This window comes from Odocoileus virginianus, unplaced genomic scaffold (assembly GCF_023699985.2).
Source record: "Odocoileus virginianus isolate 20LAN1187 ecotype Illinois unplaced genomic scaffold, Ovbor_1.2 Unplaced_Contig_20, whole genome shotgun sequence".
Classification (NCBI taxonomy): domain Eukaryota; kingdom Metazoa; phylum Chordata; class Mammalia; order Artiodactyla; family Cervidae; genus Odocoileus; species Odocoileus virginianus.
Window position 1 is genome coordinate 385,635 of NW_027224337.1, and position 17,951 is coordinate 403,585.

At 37.9% G+C, this 17,951-nt stretch overlaps 2 protein-coding genes across 2 annotated transcripts; both read left to right on the top strand.

The window, feature by feature from the left end:
• Positions 1 to 3,958: 3,958 nt before the first annotated feature.
• Positions 3,959 to 4,912, top strand: LOC110149213 (olfactory receptor 52H1-like). The gene has a single exon (XM_020911601.2). It carries the CDS (start codon positions 3,959 to 3,961, stop codon positions 4,910 to 4,912), a length of 954 nt encoding a protein of 317 aa, XP_020767260.2.
• An 8,640-nt stretch (positions 4,913 to 13,552) lies between these two features.
• On the top strand, positions 13,553 to 14,503 carry LOC110149216 (olfactory receptor 52D1-like). The gene has a single exon (XM_020911603.2). The coding sequence runs from the start codon at positions 13,553 to 13,555 to the stop codon at positions 14,501 to 14,503; it is 951 nt and encodes a 316-aa protein (XP_020767262.2).
• Positions 14,504 to 17,951: the final 3,448 nt, after the last annotated feature.

Genomic DNA, 17,951 nt, shown 5'->3' on the forward strand with positions numbered 1-17,951 from the left:
TTTAAAGTATCACTATTGTTAGAAAATATATATTTTTATCATTAGAGATTATTTTTATCTTGATTCTAATCATCATGCTTACGTCTTTCTCTTATGCTTTTAGAGACTTAATTGATCACATTTACCATATTTTTCTCTTTTTAAAATAATTAGTTTCCAATTTTTGACATAATATCAAGTTATGGAGCAAAAGATAATATTTATACTATTCATATTATAGTATTTCTCATTCACTTGAAGGTGAGTTTAAGACTAGAATTTTGAATATTAAAGCAGCATCTAATACTTTTTGAAGTTTTGCCATTTAGTGAGATTGTTAGTGCTATATCTACATTTTGTCTTCCTTCTTTATTTAATGTTTGTTGCTTACTTATTTACCTAAATGTATTTCTTAAAAGCATTCTTATATGGATTTTAGATACATACCTTTTAAATAAAATTTAGAGGTTTTATTATGACTTGAGTTACATGTATTTTTTTGATTCAGGAGGAATTTTGTTATAGCTAGTGTGAGTTGTGAATCTAGCTACATTTTTTCTACAATAGACAACAAATAATTGTCAAACTATCTGTGGAATAATTCCGTATTTTCTCACTGATTTTTGATTCCTCCAATTGCAAATAGTTTTCAAGTTATGACATTTGGCAGCTATATATTTTGCTCTTTAGGCATATTTATTCTTGAGCCATCATTATACTATGTAATTTATTTATGTTTATTTAATTCATTTTTTATATTTATATATTTAATAAGTATATTGAAGTTAATCATGCCATTTTATCTTTAAATCATAAATAATATAGGACTGATTTATTATCATTTAAAATATGTTCCTAACATGCATTTTATTAATTTTAAATATATTCTGAAATCATATTACCCTTTAAATATAAATCTTAAGTGGATTTTGTTAAAATAATTGGCAGTAATCATTTCTTAATATTTTATTTTTACAAAAGCTCATTTTATAAAACAAATTATATACATATGAAGTTAAAAGTTCAAATTTCTTTCCTCACCTTACCCTAAATTTGAGAAATATTGCTTAGAACAGTTGATGTATATTCCTCCAGCTTTTTGAATGCAAATACCATGAATACCAAATCAACATTAACGTAATAACATTATACTGCAATCTTTTTCCACATAAATATATTTTGGCATCTTTTAATTTACATAAGCATAGCTTTACTTTATTCTTTTTCTCAACTCTATATTCTTCCATTATATGAAGAGATTGTAAATGTTAAAGTCATTTCCATATTAAAAGCTAAACTGGTGTCACCTTTTCAATTTTCATATTTTTTATATTATAATTTCACTCAAATTTTAGATTATATGTTGCTACTGTGAATATCTTCATGCCATTTGTTTTATTTGTTTAACTGAATCTTCGGAAATATTCCTTAGTTGGAACTACTCTGGGCAATGAATATGTGCATTTTATGTTTTGATACATATTGCCAAGTTAGTTTCTAAGAATGTTACACAGTAAACTCTTGTAAAATAGTTATAATAGTTCTTTTTTCCTCAGACCCTTAACAGAGTTGGACATCAATGATATAATCAGTGTTTGTGATTTTTCTAATCCTACAATATACCATATCCTTGTTTTATATTGAGTTTAATTATTTATGAGACTGAGAATATTCTACATATGTGTTAAAGATTAGAATTTATTTTTACATGACTCTGTTTATAATTATTGTCAATTTTCCCATTGAGTCAAAGGACTTTACTGTAGTGATTTCTAAATATACCTTAAATAATTTTTTTAAGACAATGTTTTTATTTTGTAAATCTCTTTGATATCTGGCTTTATAGAAGACAGATGGATTCTCATGTCAGCGTCTACATTCCATCTCTCATAATACATTATTGTTACACATATATCTACTACTTTTTTAGAAGATTCTTTTCCCATATAGGCCATTACAGAGTATTAAGTAGAGGTCTCTGTGCTACATAAATATATATACTAACAGAATTTTGTATTTTTCATTTGGATTAATCTTTAATTATGCTATTTTTGTTATGTGATTCATTGCCTCCTGTGTAATTTTGCTTCTCTGTGCATTGGTCTCTCCTGTAAATGAATCTTTTTTTTTTTTTTTTAACTGAATCTATTTTTAATGAAATGGATCCTACCTAGATTTGAGCACAGATGATGCTGGCACAGCTCCTGACTGCCAGCCTTACCATTTCTCTCTGGAATTACAAATTTTCCACTCCCCTTTTCTCACTGGTTAGGATAGACCCTGCATCACATCTGCCTTTAATTTTTCAAGGCATATTAAGTATGTTTGAGTCAGCCTATGCAGAAGTCTTGGTGGGAAATGATGGTATGTAAGACAGAGCAGTCAATGAATGGGTAGTAAAAAGTGGATGTAATATAGAGATACTTAGGGAGTCAATGCCTGCAATGTGATAATTGTTTGAAAGATGAATAGGGTGACTGATATGAGGGAGTTTGACTAAGATAATTTCAAGGCTTTTAGATATAGAAATTGATGATGTTACACTATCATTTGCTGAGTTGAAAAACAGTATATTAGAAGCAGATCTGGGGCAATGAGAAGAGAAATATGGTAGTTTGGAACATACTGAGTTGGGTGCACTTGTGAGGTTTTTCAGTGAAGATGGCAGGCATAGGATAACTAGTTGCAAAAAGTATAAGCTAACTAATTCCAAGACTGAGGAGAGTAATATTTTCAAAATTATAAACTTAACAGTCTTCAACATAGGAGTCACAGTTAAAGTCATGGTGTTTGGAGATATTACCCATGTGGAGTTTGTCAACTTAGAAAGCAACAGACATGGACAGATCACTGAAAAATACCAACACCCAAGAACAGGTAGAAAAGGGTGGCTCATTCCCTGGTGGCTCAACAGTAAAGAATCCACTTGCCAGTGCGGATTTGGGAAGATTTAACATGCTACAGAGCAGCTAAGCCCGTGTGCTACAACTACTAAAGCCCAGGCATCTTAGAGCCCATGCTCCGTGGGAAGAGAAGTCATCACAATGAGAAGCTGATGCACATCACTGGCCACACAAAAAGCCCATGCATAAATGAAGACCCAGCACAGCCATCAGTAAATATTAGTAAATAAATAAAATAATATATTAGGAAAGAACAAGTAGAAAAATGAGTCAATACTGAAGTTGGAGTAAAAAATTTCTGTGTCATGTCACAAAATAAGACAGCTTGGAAGAAAGGCTCAACTGTTTTGATGAGGTTTCATAAGACTGAGTAATTTTACTAATTAGATAGGGTCAAGAAGATCATTGCATAGTGCTGCCAGGAGACTGGGCTCCCTTTGCTGGGGTAGTTTTCCAGGATTAAGGAGAGGGTTCTATTTTTTCACCAAGACAAATCTGACATAGTAAGTTACTGGAGAATGTCTGATATTCAAAACTTTTCCAACCTGGGCATATCTGAAGTGGCAGAGTAAACGACTTCAATCTTAGATTTTATAGAAGAATTTTCTTTGTCTTCTCTTTACATTTGTAGGGTGTAGAGAAGAATAAAGAAGAGACTGCATGGTCTGCTTTAGTTTCATACATTAAGCCTATCTTTTCAGCCCCTTGTGACCTTTGGGCTTCTCATTGAACTTTTTTCCAAATCCCTGACCAGTGATGTTTCTTTGCATAATATTATTTTTGCACATACTTTCTTAGAAAGTTTCCTGAGTTGCTGCTAGCCAGCAGGACTTGCTTTAGAGTTACATGACTTTTATCTCTGGGAAAAATTATTTCTATTATGACTTAAAATTGTGACTAAAAGCTTTGCAAATACTTATGAGTAAAGAGAAGAGAAGGATAGTTCATTACTTTCTAGAACTGAAAGTGAGCAGATGATACTGGAGAAGGCTCAGAGATGCATGTCTGTAGATAATGTTAACAATCAGTAATGAACTTTCCATTTTCAGTCTGTGAGACACAACCTATCCAAGATCATGATGGCTACGTTCAACTTGACCAGCTTCGTGAATCCAGGCTCATTCATCCTGCTTGGAATCCCAGGACTGGAGCACTTCCACATCTGGATCGGGATTCCCTTCTTTATCATTTACCTTGTGGCTCTTGCAGGCAACAGTGTCCTTCTCTATCTTATTTCCATGGAGCGCAGCCTTCATGAGCCCATGTTCTTTTTCCTCTCCATGCTGGCGGCTACAGATCTCATCCTGTCTAACACATGTGTACCCAAAACATTCAGCATCTTCTGGCTGGGTCCTCAGGAAATCACCTTTCCTGGATGTCTTACTCAGATGTTTTTTCTCCACTATAGCTTTGCCATGGATTCTGCCACCCTGCTGGCCATGGCATTTGATCGCTATATTGCTATTTGCTTCCCCCTAAGATATAACACTATTCTCACCCGTCAGGTTATTACTAAGATTGTAATGGGTATCATCAGCAGGAGCTTCTGTATCATCTTCCCATGCGTGTTCCTATTAAAGCGACTGCCTTTCTGCCAAACACTCATCATTCCACACACATACTGTGAGCACATAGGCATTGCCCAACTCGCCTGTGCAGACATCTCCATCAACATCTGGTATGGTTTTGCTGTGCCGGTAATGACTGTTACATCAGACTTGATCCTCATTGGCGTCTCCTACACTCTCATCCTTCGTGCTGTCTTTAACCTTCCATCCCAGGATGCCCGCCAGAAAGCCCTCAACACATGTGGCTCCCATATTTGTGTCATTCTTATATTCTACATACCAGCCATATTCTCTGTCCTCACTCACCGTTTTGGTCACAATATTCCTCACTCCTTCCACATATTGATTGCCAACCTCTATGTGGCCATCCCTCCTGCCCTCAATCCAATCATCTATGGGGTGAAAACCAAGCAGATTCGGGAAAAGATAATCCTACTCTTCTTCCTTAAAGGGACCCAGTGACATGAGACTGAGAGTTTGGGAAAGAAAACAGGTAACCATATCCATTTTGGAACACATTTCATTTTTTTCAAAGCTAGAATACAATGACAACTTAAATTTTTATGAAATCCTAGAATTCCACTGTGAGTTGAAAGTGGAACTTCAACTTCATTATAAGAAGCAATGAGACAGGATAAGAAAGTAGATATCAAGAAGGGAGACAAGATGTGAAGATGTGTACCTGAAAAGATAGATCAACAAAAAGTTTCTATACCATTATGAAGTAGATTTCTGAGTCTCATGGCATAAGATGAGGATCATGTATAATTTGGATAGACTATTAGCATTATAAATAAGTTGCAAGAGATAAGCAAAGGTCTACCAATTTGGAATATCTTTGTAGGACACTTTCCAGTTGAGAGTTATAGAAGCTAGCAAGTGATTACCCTCTTTTAAGAATCATTCAGGAAAATTATTAATCTAAACATGGTTCTCAAACATTGGTTGGTGCCACAATCACCTAGGGAACTTGGCAAAAATGTAGAAGTCCAGGCTAGATTGTAATTCACTGGGCTTTTGGGTTCTTTACATTTCTATGTATGATTCTGATACCTAAGAAATCTTGGATCCTTCCAGATCAAAAGTCCTGATCCTTTGAAAACCTGTAGACTTGGTTCTTGTAGTAACTTCCTGGGCCTGGAAGTAGCATAGTTCTTTATGTTCAGCATAGCTACTTTACTTCTTTCCTCATATTATTTATCCACCTCAAAACTCCACAACTTGAGATTTCATGTTCTAAAAATATACTATCAATTATATATACTTTTTGCAGTTTTTAAAGAACTTTGAGCACAAAAACTTTTTATCAATATTGTTGATTATTTTAATGTCCATAGAAATGATCCTTTAATAACTTGGTGTGGTTGATTGCATTTTCCAAAAATTGCCACAATAATAATATATTCCATCTTCTATGCTTTTCTGTAGTGCGAACTTGCCATTCCCATGTTAACCAGTGGAATATAATTCTACTTCTTTTGAACCTGTGCTAGACATACGGATTCTTTTACAAACAGAATTCAGTGTTAGTAATATTTGAAGCTTCTGAAATTAAACCATAATTTTTTTTTTTTTTTGCCGTTTCTAGCTGAGTCTCTTGAAATACTTGACCTTGGTGTGCTCCCTCCTAGAATTCAACTACTGTGCAATGAGCATCCCCAGCAACATGGAGAAGCCATGTCTAAATATTCTGGAGGGTGGCCCCAGTGGAGACTCCAGTTAACAGTCAGCAACAACTGCCAGTTATGTTGGTAAGCCATTTAGAACTTCCTGTCCAGCTGAGACTTCAAGTATCTATAGCATCTCAACTGACATCTCTCTGTAATGCATGAAAGACTAAAAGACAGAACTTGTCATCTAGTCAAAGCCAAGCCATAGAACCATGAGAAGTAATAATTTGCTATTTTAGGCCAATAAATATGGGAATGGTTAGTCATGAAACAATAGATCAATAATGTAGAATTTAGTAATAGGAAGTATGGTGTTGGTATACAAAAAAAGCATAAAACATGCTGCATTCGCTGTGGAATAAGGCAACAGGCAGAAGCTGAAAGGGCCTTGAGGAAGCTGTTAATGAAGTCTTGAAAAACAGTGAGAAAATTATTACTACAGGCTGGAGACAAATGAGGACTATGTAGTTTTAGAAAGTTTGGTAATGTCACACCTACAATACTGTGAAAAACAGAAAATATAACTAATTAACTGATATATTTGGCTGAGGAGATTTTGAGGCAGAATACCAAAAATATCAACATTATTTTTATGTCACTTATGATAAAGTACAGATAAAGAGATATAAGCTAAAATGAAAACATTCAGTGTTTAATCATTGTTAGAGTAAATGCAAAGGAGTCATGACTGCCTGGAATCAAAGTTTTATTTATTTTTTTTTAATTACCCACACAATAGTCTTTCCAAATGACAAAGGACTCGCAAAAGAAACAATGCTCTCAGGGTATAATGTCATCTTTAGGATGAGTCTGTAAGATCCTTTGTTAAGAATACAGAAAAAGAAGAAAAAAAAAAGAACACAGAAATATTTAGGGATATGCCTAATAAATCTTTTTAATTAGATAAAGAAGCTTCTAAGAATCTTAATCTTCTCAAGAAGAGTCATAGCTCATGATTCTTCTTAAGAAGATTTCTTTCTTAAGAAGAATTCTTCTTAAGAAGAATCATAGCTCAAGAATCATAGAGAATCATAGCTCATGCAAAATCAGACAGGTGGCAATCTGGAAGATATTTGTGGGTATGACTTTTGTCTAATGCAGTAAACACTCAAAGAGTCAGAGAAAATCACAGTTTTTAAGACTAAATAGATATAAGCACCATCATTTTGGACTAAAAGGGACAGAGTGCAAAATTAGAAGGGGATTTTGGGCTTTCAACTTTATTATTCTGGAAATAGACTGAAAAAAGTATTCAGATGTAAACACACTTTGTTTCTCATTGAAGTGCAAAGGTGACATGGAATATAGAGCTAATTGCCTAAAGGGCTAGCCTGGTGGTTCAGACAGTAAAGAATCTGCCCGTAATGTGCAAAACCCAGATTCGATTCCTGGTTCAGGAAGATTCCCTGGAGAAGGGAACGGCAACCTACTCCAGTATTCTTGCCTGGAGAATTCCAAGGACAGAGGAGCCTGGAGGGCTATAGTCCATGGGGTTGCAAAGAGTCAGACACGACTGAGTGACTAACATTTAACTTAGCCAAGAGCCATGGAGAATCATTCCCAGGGAGTAGAACTAGGTTCTTATTAAGAAACTGATGATACTTACCTTTGAACAAATTTTAAAAAACTACACTTAAAAAAAAAAAAAACTACACTTAAAAAAAAAAACTACACTTTAAAAAAAAGCTTTTAGAAAACTACACTGACTGTACGATGATTCTCTCAATATTTTACAAGTGAATATTGCAGTTATCTTATCTGCATATCACCATGGTATGTTGCCTGTGTGAGCAGTTGATTTGTTTCCCATTTCTTTACTCCACAGGTCTTGAAAGGAACTGCACTCAAGGATCTATATGCAAGGAACTGAACTCAAGGAGTCCTATTCACACATTGTCCAGATTTAAAGGTTGAAATCCTGGACTTTGAACTATTCCCATACTATGAACGAGACCTGGAAATCTTAGGGAAAAGGTAAATGCATTTTGCATGTAGGAGGAGATCATTATTGTGGCCAAAGCGTATGTTGTTGCAGGTTTTATTTTCCCAAAATGGCCAAAACAATATTTTGCATCCCATGTAATTTCTTCAATATGATCTTGCTATTGCTTCAAAAAGTCCAATTTAATTCTACCCCCTCTTATCTGGGCTGCCTTAGAGACTTTGGAAAAAAGAATGCAATAGATGTAATGTTTCAGAATATCCAAGACTAGATTTTAAGAAATCTTACATCTTCCTCATTGGTGTTATTGTATTTTTGGATATTCTCTCTAGAAGACAGACATTATATTGTGAGAATCCCAACCCACATGGAGAGTTTATGTGATTAATAGTCTGTCTGAGCTCCTAGTTAATAGCCAGAATCAACTGCATCAATTTTAAAGACACTTAGAAATGACTACAACTTCATAAAAAATCCGATTGCAGTCATTTGTGTGTGTGAGAGAAATCTCAAATGACAATAGCTCATAAAATCAATAACAGATAATAATAAATTGTTTTAAATCACTACCTTGGGGGAGTAGTTTGTAATGCAGTTACAAATAACTGAAACAGTTTGATTTTCAGTACTCTGGATTTTTCTCCAAAACTCTTAACCATTCTACTTCATCAATTTCATTGTTTGGAAATACATACATATATAATATGGAAATATATATATATATATGTATATGTGGAATGTATATGTGTCTTCACAATATATAAGCATTCAGTTCCTGACCCATTACCTCCTGTTTTCTAATTCACTTTCTCTTGAATCCCAATGCAATAATCCTTCAATTTCAATGCAATAATAATAAAACTCATTACATTTTCACATTGCCTCATTTTTTCTCCTCCTTACCAGCATGAATTTAAGGTTCATTCCTAGAATTACTGTTTAGTACAAATGCTTTCTCCTTTTCACTCTCCTTTACCTAGCATGCATGTGCACATGCACACACACACTTTATTGTACTTTTTCAGTAACAGGACACTTGTCATTTCTATTCTAACTTCATTGGCTAAAACCAGCCACATGTGAGCATGCGCACTCAGTTGCTCGGTCATGTTCAAACTCTTTGCAACCCCATGGACTGTAGCCTGCCAGGCTCCTCTCTCCATGGAATTTTCCAGGCAAGAACACTGGAGCAGGTTGCCATTTCCTCCTCCAAGGGATCTTCCCGACCCAGGGTTCGAACCTGGATCTCCTGAATCTCCTTCATTGGTAAGCGAATTCTTTACCACTGAGCCACTAGGAAGTTCAGCCTGCCACATGGCCCCATCTACATACATCAGAAGCACATATACAGAAAGGAAAGACAAGTCAGACATATGAGAATTAAAAAACCTCTACTGCAGAATCCAGCCAACCTTGCCTTTTTGTCTCTGGTCTCATCTACTCCTGTTTACCCGCCCCCCTCACTCTTGCCTTACTTGCCTTCCTGAATCTCAAACACATCAGATACAGTATAATTCATGGCCTTGATAATTCACTTGCTGTAAATGTCCAAGTTTCATGTTGCATCAATTAAATCAGCATGGTTATGGGTAGGATTAATGCATCAGCAGTTTTCATAATAAAAAGCCCCAGGAGTTTCCAGTCTACAGTAAAGTTTTGGAACCACCAACTTTAAGTATAATTAATAGCTTTATTTTACAGATGAGGAATCTGAGAATTTGAAAAATTGAAAATGTATTTGAAATTTCTCAGTTAGTAAATATCAGAGCTAGGACTCAAATTTGTATATCTCTCAGTCCCATCTGCTATATTTCCTGTATAAAATAGATTCTTCTGTGTGTGAGCACTAGAATAAAGGAAATCATCTTTCAAGTTTCTTTATGCGTGTGTGCTAAGGCCCTTTAGCAGTATCCAACTCTAAAAGTGTTGCAACCCTATGGACTGCAGCCCACAAGGCTCCTCTGTCCATGGGATTCTCCAAGCAGGAATACTGGAGTGGGTTGCCATGCCCTCCTCCAGGGAATCTTCCAGAGATTGTACCCTTGTCTTTTACAACTCCTTCACTAGCAGGCAGATAGATTCTTTACCACTATAGTCACCTGGGAGACCCTAAGTTTCTTCATACTTACTCTCAAATAACTTTTCAAAAATCTTGCACAAATTTAAACACCAACTTGCATGAAATTCACAAACAAATTGGGAATAGCATTTTGCACTGAATATGTATTTATAGTTCAATACCAGTGAATCAGATACTAGATCTGGGGCGTGAGAGGGAGAAGAGTGGTGACAGGATAACTAAGATGTTTACGATGATGTGAGATCTGCCCAGTGAGTACACTTGAAATAAATCTGAGTTCGCCGTGTCTCTTTTTCCTTGGAAAGCCATATTCCCATAGCTCAGAATCACTCTAGTCCTAGATAATCTTAGATGATGGTCCTATTCTGGGAGGAAATGCCATTGTTTCCTGTCACATATTTCCCAAGTACACACTTTCCATGTTGCCTTAATTTATAGGAATTTTTCTTGACCCAATCAACCTAACATTCAATTTTGCATTTCCCCTCCAGGATACCTAGCTGAACCAAGTGAGAGTTTGATGGAAAACACTGAAGAATATTTCAGAAGACTAATATGTAACTTCCTTAGAGCATTGTTGGAAAAGCATGTATGTTTTACTGGACTATAACTAACAGTACCTTTGTGTATATAGCTTATCATCTGGTACAATTAGATGAAGGAAAAAAGAACAAACGTTACCCAAATGGAGTCACAAAATGTTAAGAGAATAACGATTCAAGCTCAAGCTAGAGGAATTCAGATCAAACATAGTGATTATTTTCTTGAGAACAGGAGACCCAAAGGAAGTTGTGCAAAATCCAACTCCAGGTAGATCTCTTCCCAGTCTATTTTTATTCCATGTTGCCTCCTTTCTCTTTGAATTTCCCTTCTCAATAGTTTGATACAATTTGACAAAATACAACTTTTTCTCAAGGGCTGAGTGAGTATTAACTTACTGTGAGGCAGTGATGATCCCTCCTGACTTAAAAAAATGCCCAGCATTTAAGAGAAGACTCTGACATGACTGTGTTTCCCCAGAGATCTTCTTTGCAAATTCGCTTTTACTTTTAGCAGCCGGGAGCACTGGTGCTCTGAGCCACACCACAGCCCCTTTGGGTCTAAAAAGCCTTCAGAGGGTAGAGATAAATGAGATCAAATCTCAGATCCTGGACATACACTATTTTGTGCTGGATCAAGATTTCTCGAGTGCAACTGACCACCAGTGCTGGGAGTAAGTGTTTAATGGACAAAAAGGATAGAAAAATGTTGAAGACTGTTCTGTAAAGCCAAGAGCAGAGGTAGGGAGGAGATACAGAGGGATAACAGTCCTACGAACATATTGATGTCCTTGTCTACTCCAGAAGTCATCTCAGATTGGCATCCAACTCCAGTACAGGAGGTATAGTTTCTTGAAGCCTTATTGCATACCAAAGTGAGCCATCAGTAAGTCTTTCTTTTATTTTTATCTCAGTTGTTTTGTTGCAGTTGGAGATTTTAGTCCCTTACTATTTCACTTATGGGTTCAAGATAAGTCAATCCAAGCTCTAAGAGTAGCTTTTCTTAAAGCAATAATGAGGTAAGAACGTCTCATTCTGCATCTTGTTCTCACTATCAGTCAGGCTAGCCAGGCGGGAGTAAAGACACATACATTTGTTAGAAAGCAACCTTGTACCTGAGTACCTAGGACCCTAGAGTGCTCTCAGAAAGCATAGGGAATCAGCAAACAGATTTCCAATTTCCTCCATGCCTGAGGATTCCATCCTCCAAGTCTAATTCTCTTAATTCTGTCCTACAATTTCTCACACAGAAAGTTTCAGAGTCCACAAAGCTAGGAATACCTGTTGCATTACCCCAGGTTCTGTTTGTCCTGTTCATGGCAAAATCAGATCTCTCTCTTATTGAATAGTCTAAGAGAAGTTCTTTCTTTAACAGAAATGATATGCATGCCTTCATCTTTACTCTTTCTTGGTGGCAGCACAAAACACATTCCCTTTATTTTAAAAGACTCATATATCAGAATTGTCTTTTGCTCCCAAGGAAGATTAATGAGGGGACCTCAATGACATTGCCATGTTGATGAGCTCATTGAGGAGCCATCCATCTCGTATCTTGAGAGTCCACCTAACCTAACTAACTGAGGACTAGTTTTGGCTGTCTCTGAGAACAGTTCTTGATTTAAAAGAGGGTGAAACCACAGTGCCTTCAACCATGGCTTATAAGCTCAAGAAAGACCAATATGTGTTTCAAATTGAGAGACTAAATAAAGTTTCCTCTTCTGAAAGGCAAATATATAGTTAAACTAACTGACTCAGACATTTGCAAAAGCACAAGAAGTATCAGTGAGTATTGTAACAAATGTTTTTTAAAATATAGGACTGCACTATATACTTTATATGATTTTCTCAATTAATTATTTGAAAAAACCCTAAAATATTATTATCTGAAATTTATATTGGAAAACTGAAGACTGAGGAGAATAAAATATTTGCTGAGGATAATACAGTTAGCAAGTAACAGCAACCAGATCAGATTTTGAACCCAGCTGTCTAAATCTAGTCTCTTATTTTCCGGACTGGACCACATAAAGAAGGTGACAATCCTGGAAACTGAGTTGTACAAGAGATGCTTGAATCATTTGAGGAAAACTCAGATTTGGAGACTAAATTTAATTTCCTCAGAGGAGCTTTCTCTAAGCAGAAACTGGCTTATGTATCTTTTCTTCATAGCATACATAACATGGAAACCACTTTCAAAGGTGTGGGTATAAGTGTAAGAAAACTACAAGTGCGTATGAAGTTATTGGGTTAGTGATAGCAGGCACTGTCACAACCCTTGGACCAAAGGAACAAGAGGAGAAGTATGGCTAAAAGAGAAAACCAAGGCCAAAAAGGCTGCTAGCAGAGAGGTGTGTCCAGCTTGCAGCAACCTTGCTGGGGGAAAGCTGAAGGAAAAAATCCCTGACCTCCCTCCAGTTGCCAGATGGTGCTTCCCATTGTCACATCAAACCAGAAATGAGAGGGCAAGGAAATCTGTCAATGTAGCCCAGTGTCTCAGAGACCAGAACAAGATAGAAAGTGGCAGAGAATCGACCAAAGGAGAAATATACAAGATATTCCTCACAGCATGCACTAAGAAAGGTTATATTTGCATGATATTAATAGTTGATGATTTTCACATGTTAGAATATTAGGCAGAAATGGAGAGGTTTCACTGGAAGATGAAAATCTTAGAAGTGGGCATATTAGTTACAAAGCTGTTTTAATTACTCAGGAAAGAAATGTGGAAGGAATGATTTGGAGTAGAACTGGTAGAAATGGAAGAAAGGTATGAAATTAAAGATTTGTAGGAGAAATAGATTGTTTCTAGGATGAATTTATTTCACCTTATAATAGCTTTCAAAAAGATAAAGCCTGATTCTCTGCATCATTATGGTTTCTGCATCTGTCCCCAATGACACTACCTTCCATCCTCCCACATTTATTCTACTTGGGATCCCTGGGATGAAAGACCAGCACATTTGGGCTGCCATCCCCTTCTGCTCCATGTATATCCTCGCTCTGGTTGGCAATGGAACTATCCTCTACATCATTATGAAGGAGAGAACTCTGCACGAGCCGATGTATCTCTTTCTGTGCCTGCTGTCTATCACTGACCTGGTACTCTGTTCGACCACATTGCCCAAAATGCTAGCAATCTTCTGGCTTAAGTCCCACATAATATCCTACCAAGGCTGCCTCACCCAGATGTTTTTTGTTCATGCAATCTTTGCCACAGAATCAGCTGTTCTGCTGGCCATGGCTTTTGACCGCTATGTGGCTATCTGCTGTCCACTTCATTATGCATCCATCCTCAGCGCCATGGTGATTGGGAAGATTGGTCTGGCATGTGTGGTCCGTGGCCTTCTCTTTGTTTTCCCCTTTGTCATACTCATAGAACGCTTACCTTTCTGTGGACATCACATCATCCCTCACACCTACTGTGAACATATGGGCATTGCCAAACTGGCCTGTGCCAACATCAGGCCCAACACCATTTATGGTCTCACCGTGGCCCTTTCAGTCACCGGCATGGACATGGTCCTCATCGCCACTTCCTATGCCCTGATCCTGAGGGCTGTGCTGCGCCTGCCCTCCAAGGATGCCCAGTTCCGAGCATTTAGCACTTGTGGAGCTCACATATGTGTGATTCTTGTATTCTATGTACCTGCCTTTTTTTCCTTTTTCGCCCACCGCTTTGGCCAGCAAATACCTCCTCACGTGCATATTGTACTTGCAAATCTCTATCTCCTTATGCCCCCTGTCCTCAACCCCTTGGTCTATGGCATTAACACCAAACAGATCCGCCTGAGAATATTTGACTTTTTTATGGGGAGAAGATAGTTACCTCTCTCCATAACCCAAGGAAGAACTGGTAAAGCTATAACTAATTTGCTACTTTCTCAAACATCTCTTATCCTTGTACTAGAAGTTGCTGCTTCTGCCAATCCTAGCAAGTCAGTTGTTGTTGTCCAGTCATTAGGTCATATCTGACACTTTGTGATCACATGAACTACAGCACACCAGGCTTCTCTGTCTGTCCTTCACTATCTCCTGGAGTTTGCTCAAACTCAAGTCCATTGAATCAATGATGCCATACAACCACCACATCCTTTTTTGCTCCCTTCTCCTCCTGCCCTCAATCTTTCCCACCATCAGGGTCTTTTCCAATGAACTGGCTCTTTGCATCAGGTGGTCAAAGTATTGGAGCTTCAGCTTCAGCAACAATCTTTCCAATGAACATTCAGGATTGATTCCCTTTAGGACTGACTAGTTTGATCTTATTGCAGTCCAAGGAACTCAAGAGTTTTCTCCAGCACCACAATGAGAAAGGATCAGTTCTTCAATGGTCAGCCTTCTTTATGGTCCAACTCTCATATCAGTACACGACTACTGGAAAAACCATAGCTTTGACTATATCGACCTGTGTCAGCAAAGTGATATCTCAGATTTTTAATATACTGTCTACGTTTGTTATAAATTTTCTTCCAAGGAGCAAGCATCTTTTAATGTTGTGGCTGTTGTCACCATCTGCAGTGATTTTAGAGCCCAAGAAAATAAAACCTGCCACTGTTTCCACTTTTTCCCCACCTATTTGTCAATGAAATGATGGGACTGGATGCTATGACCTTAGTATTTTGACTGTTGAGTTTTAAGCCAGTTTTTCCACTCTCCTCTTCACCTTCATCAAGAGGCTCTTTAGTTCCTGTGTTCTTTCTGCCATTAGGGTGGTGTCATCTGCATATCTGAGGTTATTGATATTTCTCCTTGTAATCTTGATTCCAGCTTGTGCTTCATCCAGCCTGGCATTTCGCATGATGTACTCTGCATATAAATTAAATAAGCAGGCTGACAATATACAGCCTTGACGTACTTCTTTCCCAGTTTTGAACCAGCCCATTGTTCCATGTCCAGTTCCAACAGTTGCTTCTTGCCCTGCATACAGTTTTCTCAGGAGGCAGGTAAGGTGGTCTGTTATTCCCATCTTTTAAAGAATTTTCCACAGTTTGTTGTGATCCACACAGTCACAGCAAGTCAGTACCACATATTATCTGAGAGGTTTTGAAGAACAACTCATTTATACCTGCTAAATATATAGAAAATTATTTTCCTATAATGCTATTACAAGGCCTGTTCATGTTCCTGTAAGTCTTGAATCTTCCTAGGAAAAGATCAGGAAGCAATGTAGTAACTTTAAATTGATAGTAAGAACCATAGAAAGCTATTCTTTCTATAAAAGAAATCCCATGTGCTGGAAGTAGAGAAAAAGTGGTCAAAAAAGAACTATTTACTAAGAGCCAGCCTTAAGAAATTAAGAATCACACACACACACACACACACACACACACACACACACACTGATTAAATGATTGTTCACACTTTCTTTGACCAAGAGTGTTTGCAGTAGAAGTGTCAGTCCTAGGTCAGAGATGGCTGTGAGAGGGCAGGATCCTTTGGATCTGGAATTAGATTTGAAAGAGATGAGATGGCTGCTGGGTGCTTTATTGTGAGAAGTCTGGAAACACATATGTCAATGGGAAAGCTACAGCACAGGTTTCTCAACAAATTACTTCAGAGTGAGACTTTGTAGCTAATACATTTACCTTATGACCAATGACCTTTGCATTTTCCTGATATTGTCAGAGCAATTAAGTTTTACATGTAAATTATTTTGTGGGTCACTATGGACACATCCTGATCTTTTCTTTATCTCATATAGTCAACAACACATTGTATATCCTAGAATCCCCAGGACACAGTTTTCTGCTAATGTTATCCAAATTGACATAATAGAACAATGAAAAGAAATAGGCTTACAATCACACAGGAAGAAAGACAAATATCTTTACTAACGAATGACAGGATTTTTCTACAGAGAAAACCCATAAACCTCTAGAGATAGATTTTTAAAACTAATGATATTTCAAGAAATTTGCTGAGTTCAAAGCAAATAAATAAAATCACAAACTAACACATTTTTATGTAAAGCCACCATTAGGAATGCATATTTTAAAATTTATAGCAATAGCAACAAAATCTATGGTACTTTAATCCAACAGAAATGTGCATGGTCTCTATGTTAAACAATTAAGAAAGTAATTGAAATATAGTTGAAAAAATAAAAAAGAATATACAGGATCGCCCTGCGGAAAGCCAGGTCCTGTAACTGATTCTCTTGACTCCAAGATTGAGCTTCAAAGGTTGGTCCCAGACACATTCCAGAGAATTTTGTACCAGAACTCAGATGAACCATCCAGTTTACTACTGATACATGCCTGAACACCGTTTCAGGAGAGGCCCTTCCCCCGTCGGCTACTCTGTCTCTCATCAGTTAGAAGAGCTGGATGTGGGGGGAGGCAGGAGCCCAGGGCCATGCTTGATTTCTACTGACCCTTCTTGCCATATGGGACTCGAAGTGTGCCCCCCGGCCCCACCCTGCCTGCCCCCTTCTCATGGAGCTTTAAAACCTTACTACTTTTATTTAAAGAGGAACCGATTGGAGCAAATGGCTTCCCCTGCCCTGAACTCCCTGCGTTCCCTGTGGGGGACGCAGGAGGCATGGGAGGTAGGGGAGTGGTGCATGAACACCTTCTCCCAGGGCTTGGAGACATCTTCCTGGAGACATGGCTACAGGCTGTTGCATATGTTTGTTTGGAAACCAAGCCGAATGCCTGCCGGGCAGCCAGAGGTCTGGGTGAAGGCTGACTCCCCTGCTCAGCTCAGGGGCGCATGTCCTAGGCCAGCCTGCCATCCCTGGAGCAGGGGGGCCACCTCCCAGGGTCCATTCCTGGGTCAGGGTGCCTGGGCGTGTGGTGGGAGGCTCACCTTGGAGAGTCCTTGTCCCAAGGGCCAAGGCCCCTGAGGGCTGGAGGGTAGCTGAGCAGCCGTGCATTGTTGGAGGCAGGGCCGCTATGGATCCCACTGGTCAGGAATCAGCCTGGGAATCTGTATGCTGGGTGCACTCGGGGTCTCAGCCTCCCTGGCCTTCTCAGATGGCCCTCCTCCTCCCAAAGCTATTGATGGAGCTTCTCTGAGATTGTTTGCCAAATCCCACGTTAGACTCCAAGGGTCCAAGACCATTTCCATCTGAACACATGTTTTCCTTACCTGTAGGAACTTGTGTTTTTTTTTTTTTTTCCAACCAGCACCACACCATGCTTCCGAAGGCCACATTTCTCCTTTCCCCATCTACACTGAAGTAGTCCAGTTTTACAGTTCCCAGTCTTGCCTTGGCTTGCTTGGATAAAACTTTGTATGTATTTTGTAAGACATAGATTCTATATTGTAATAA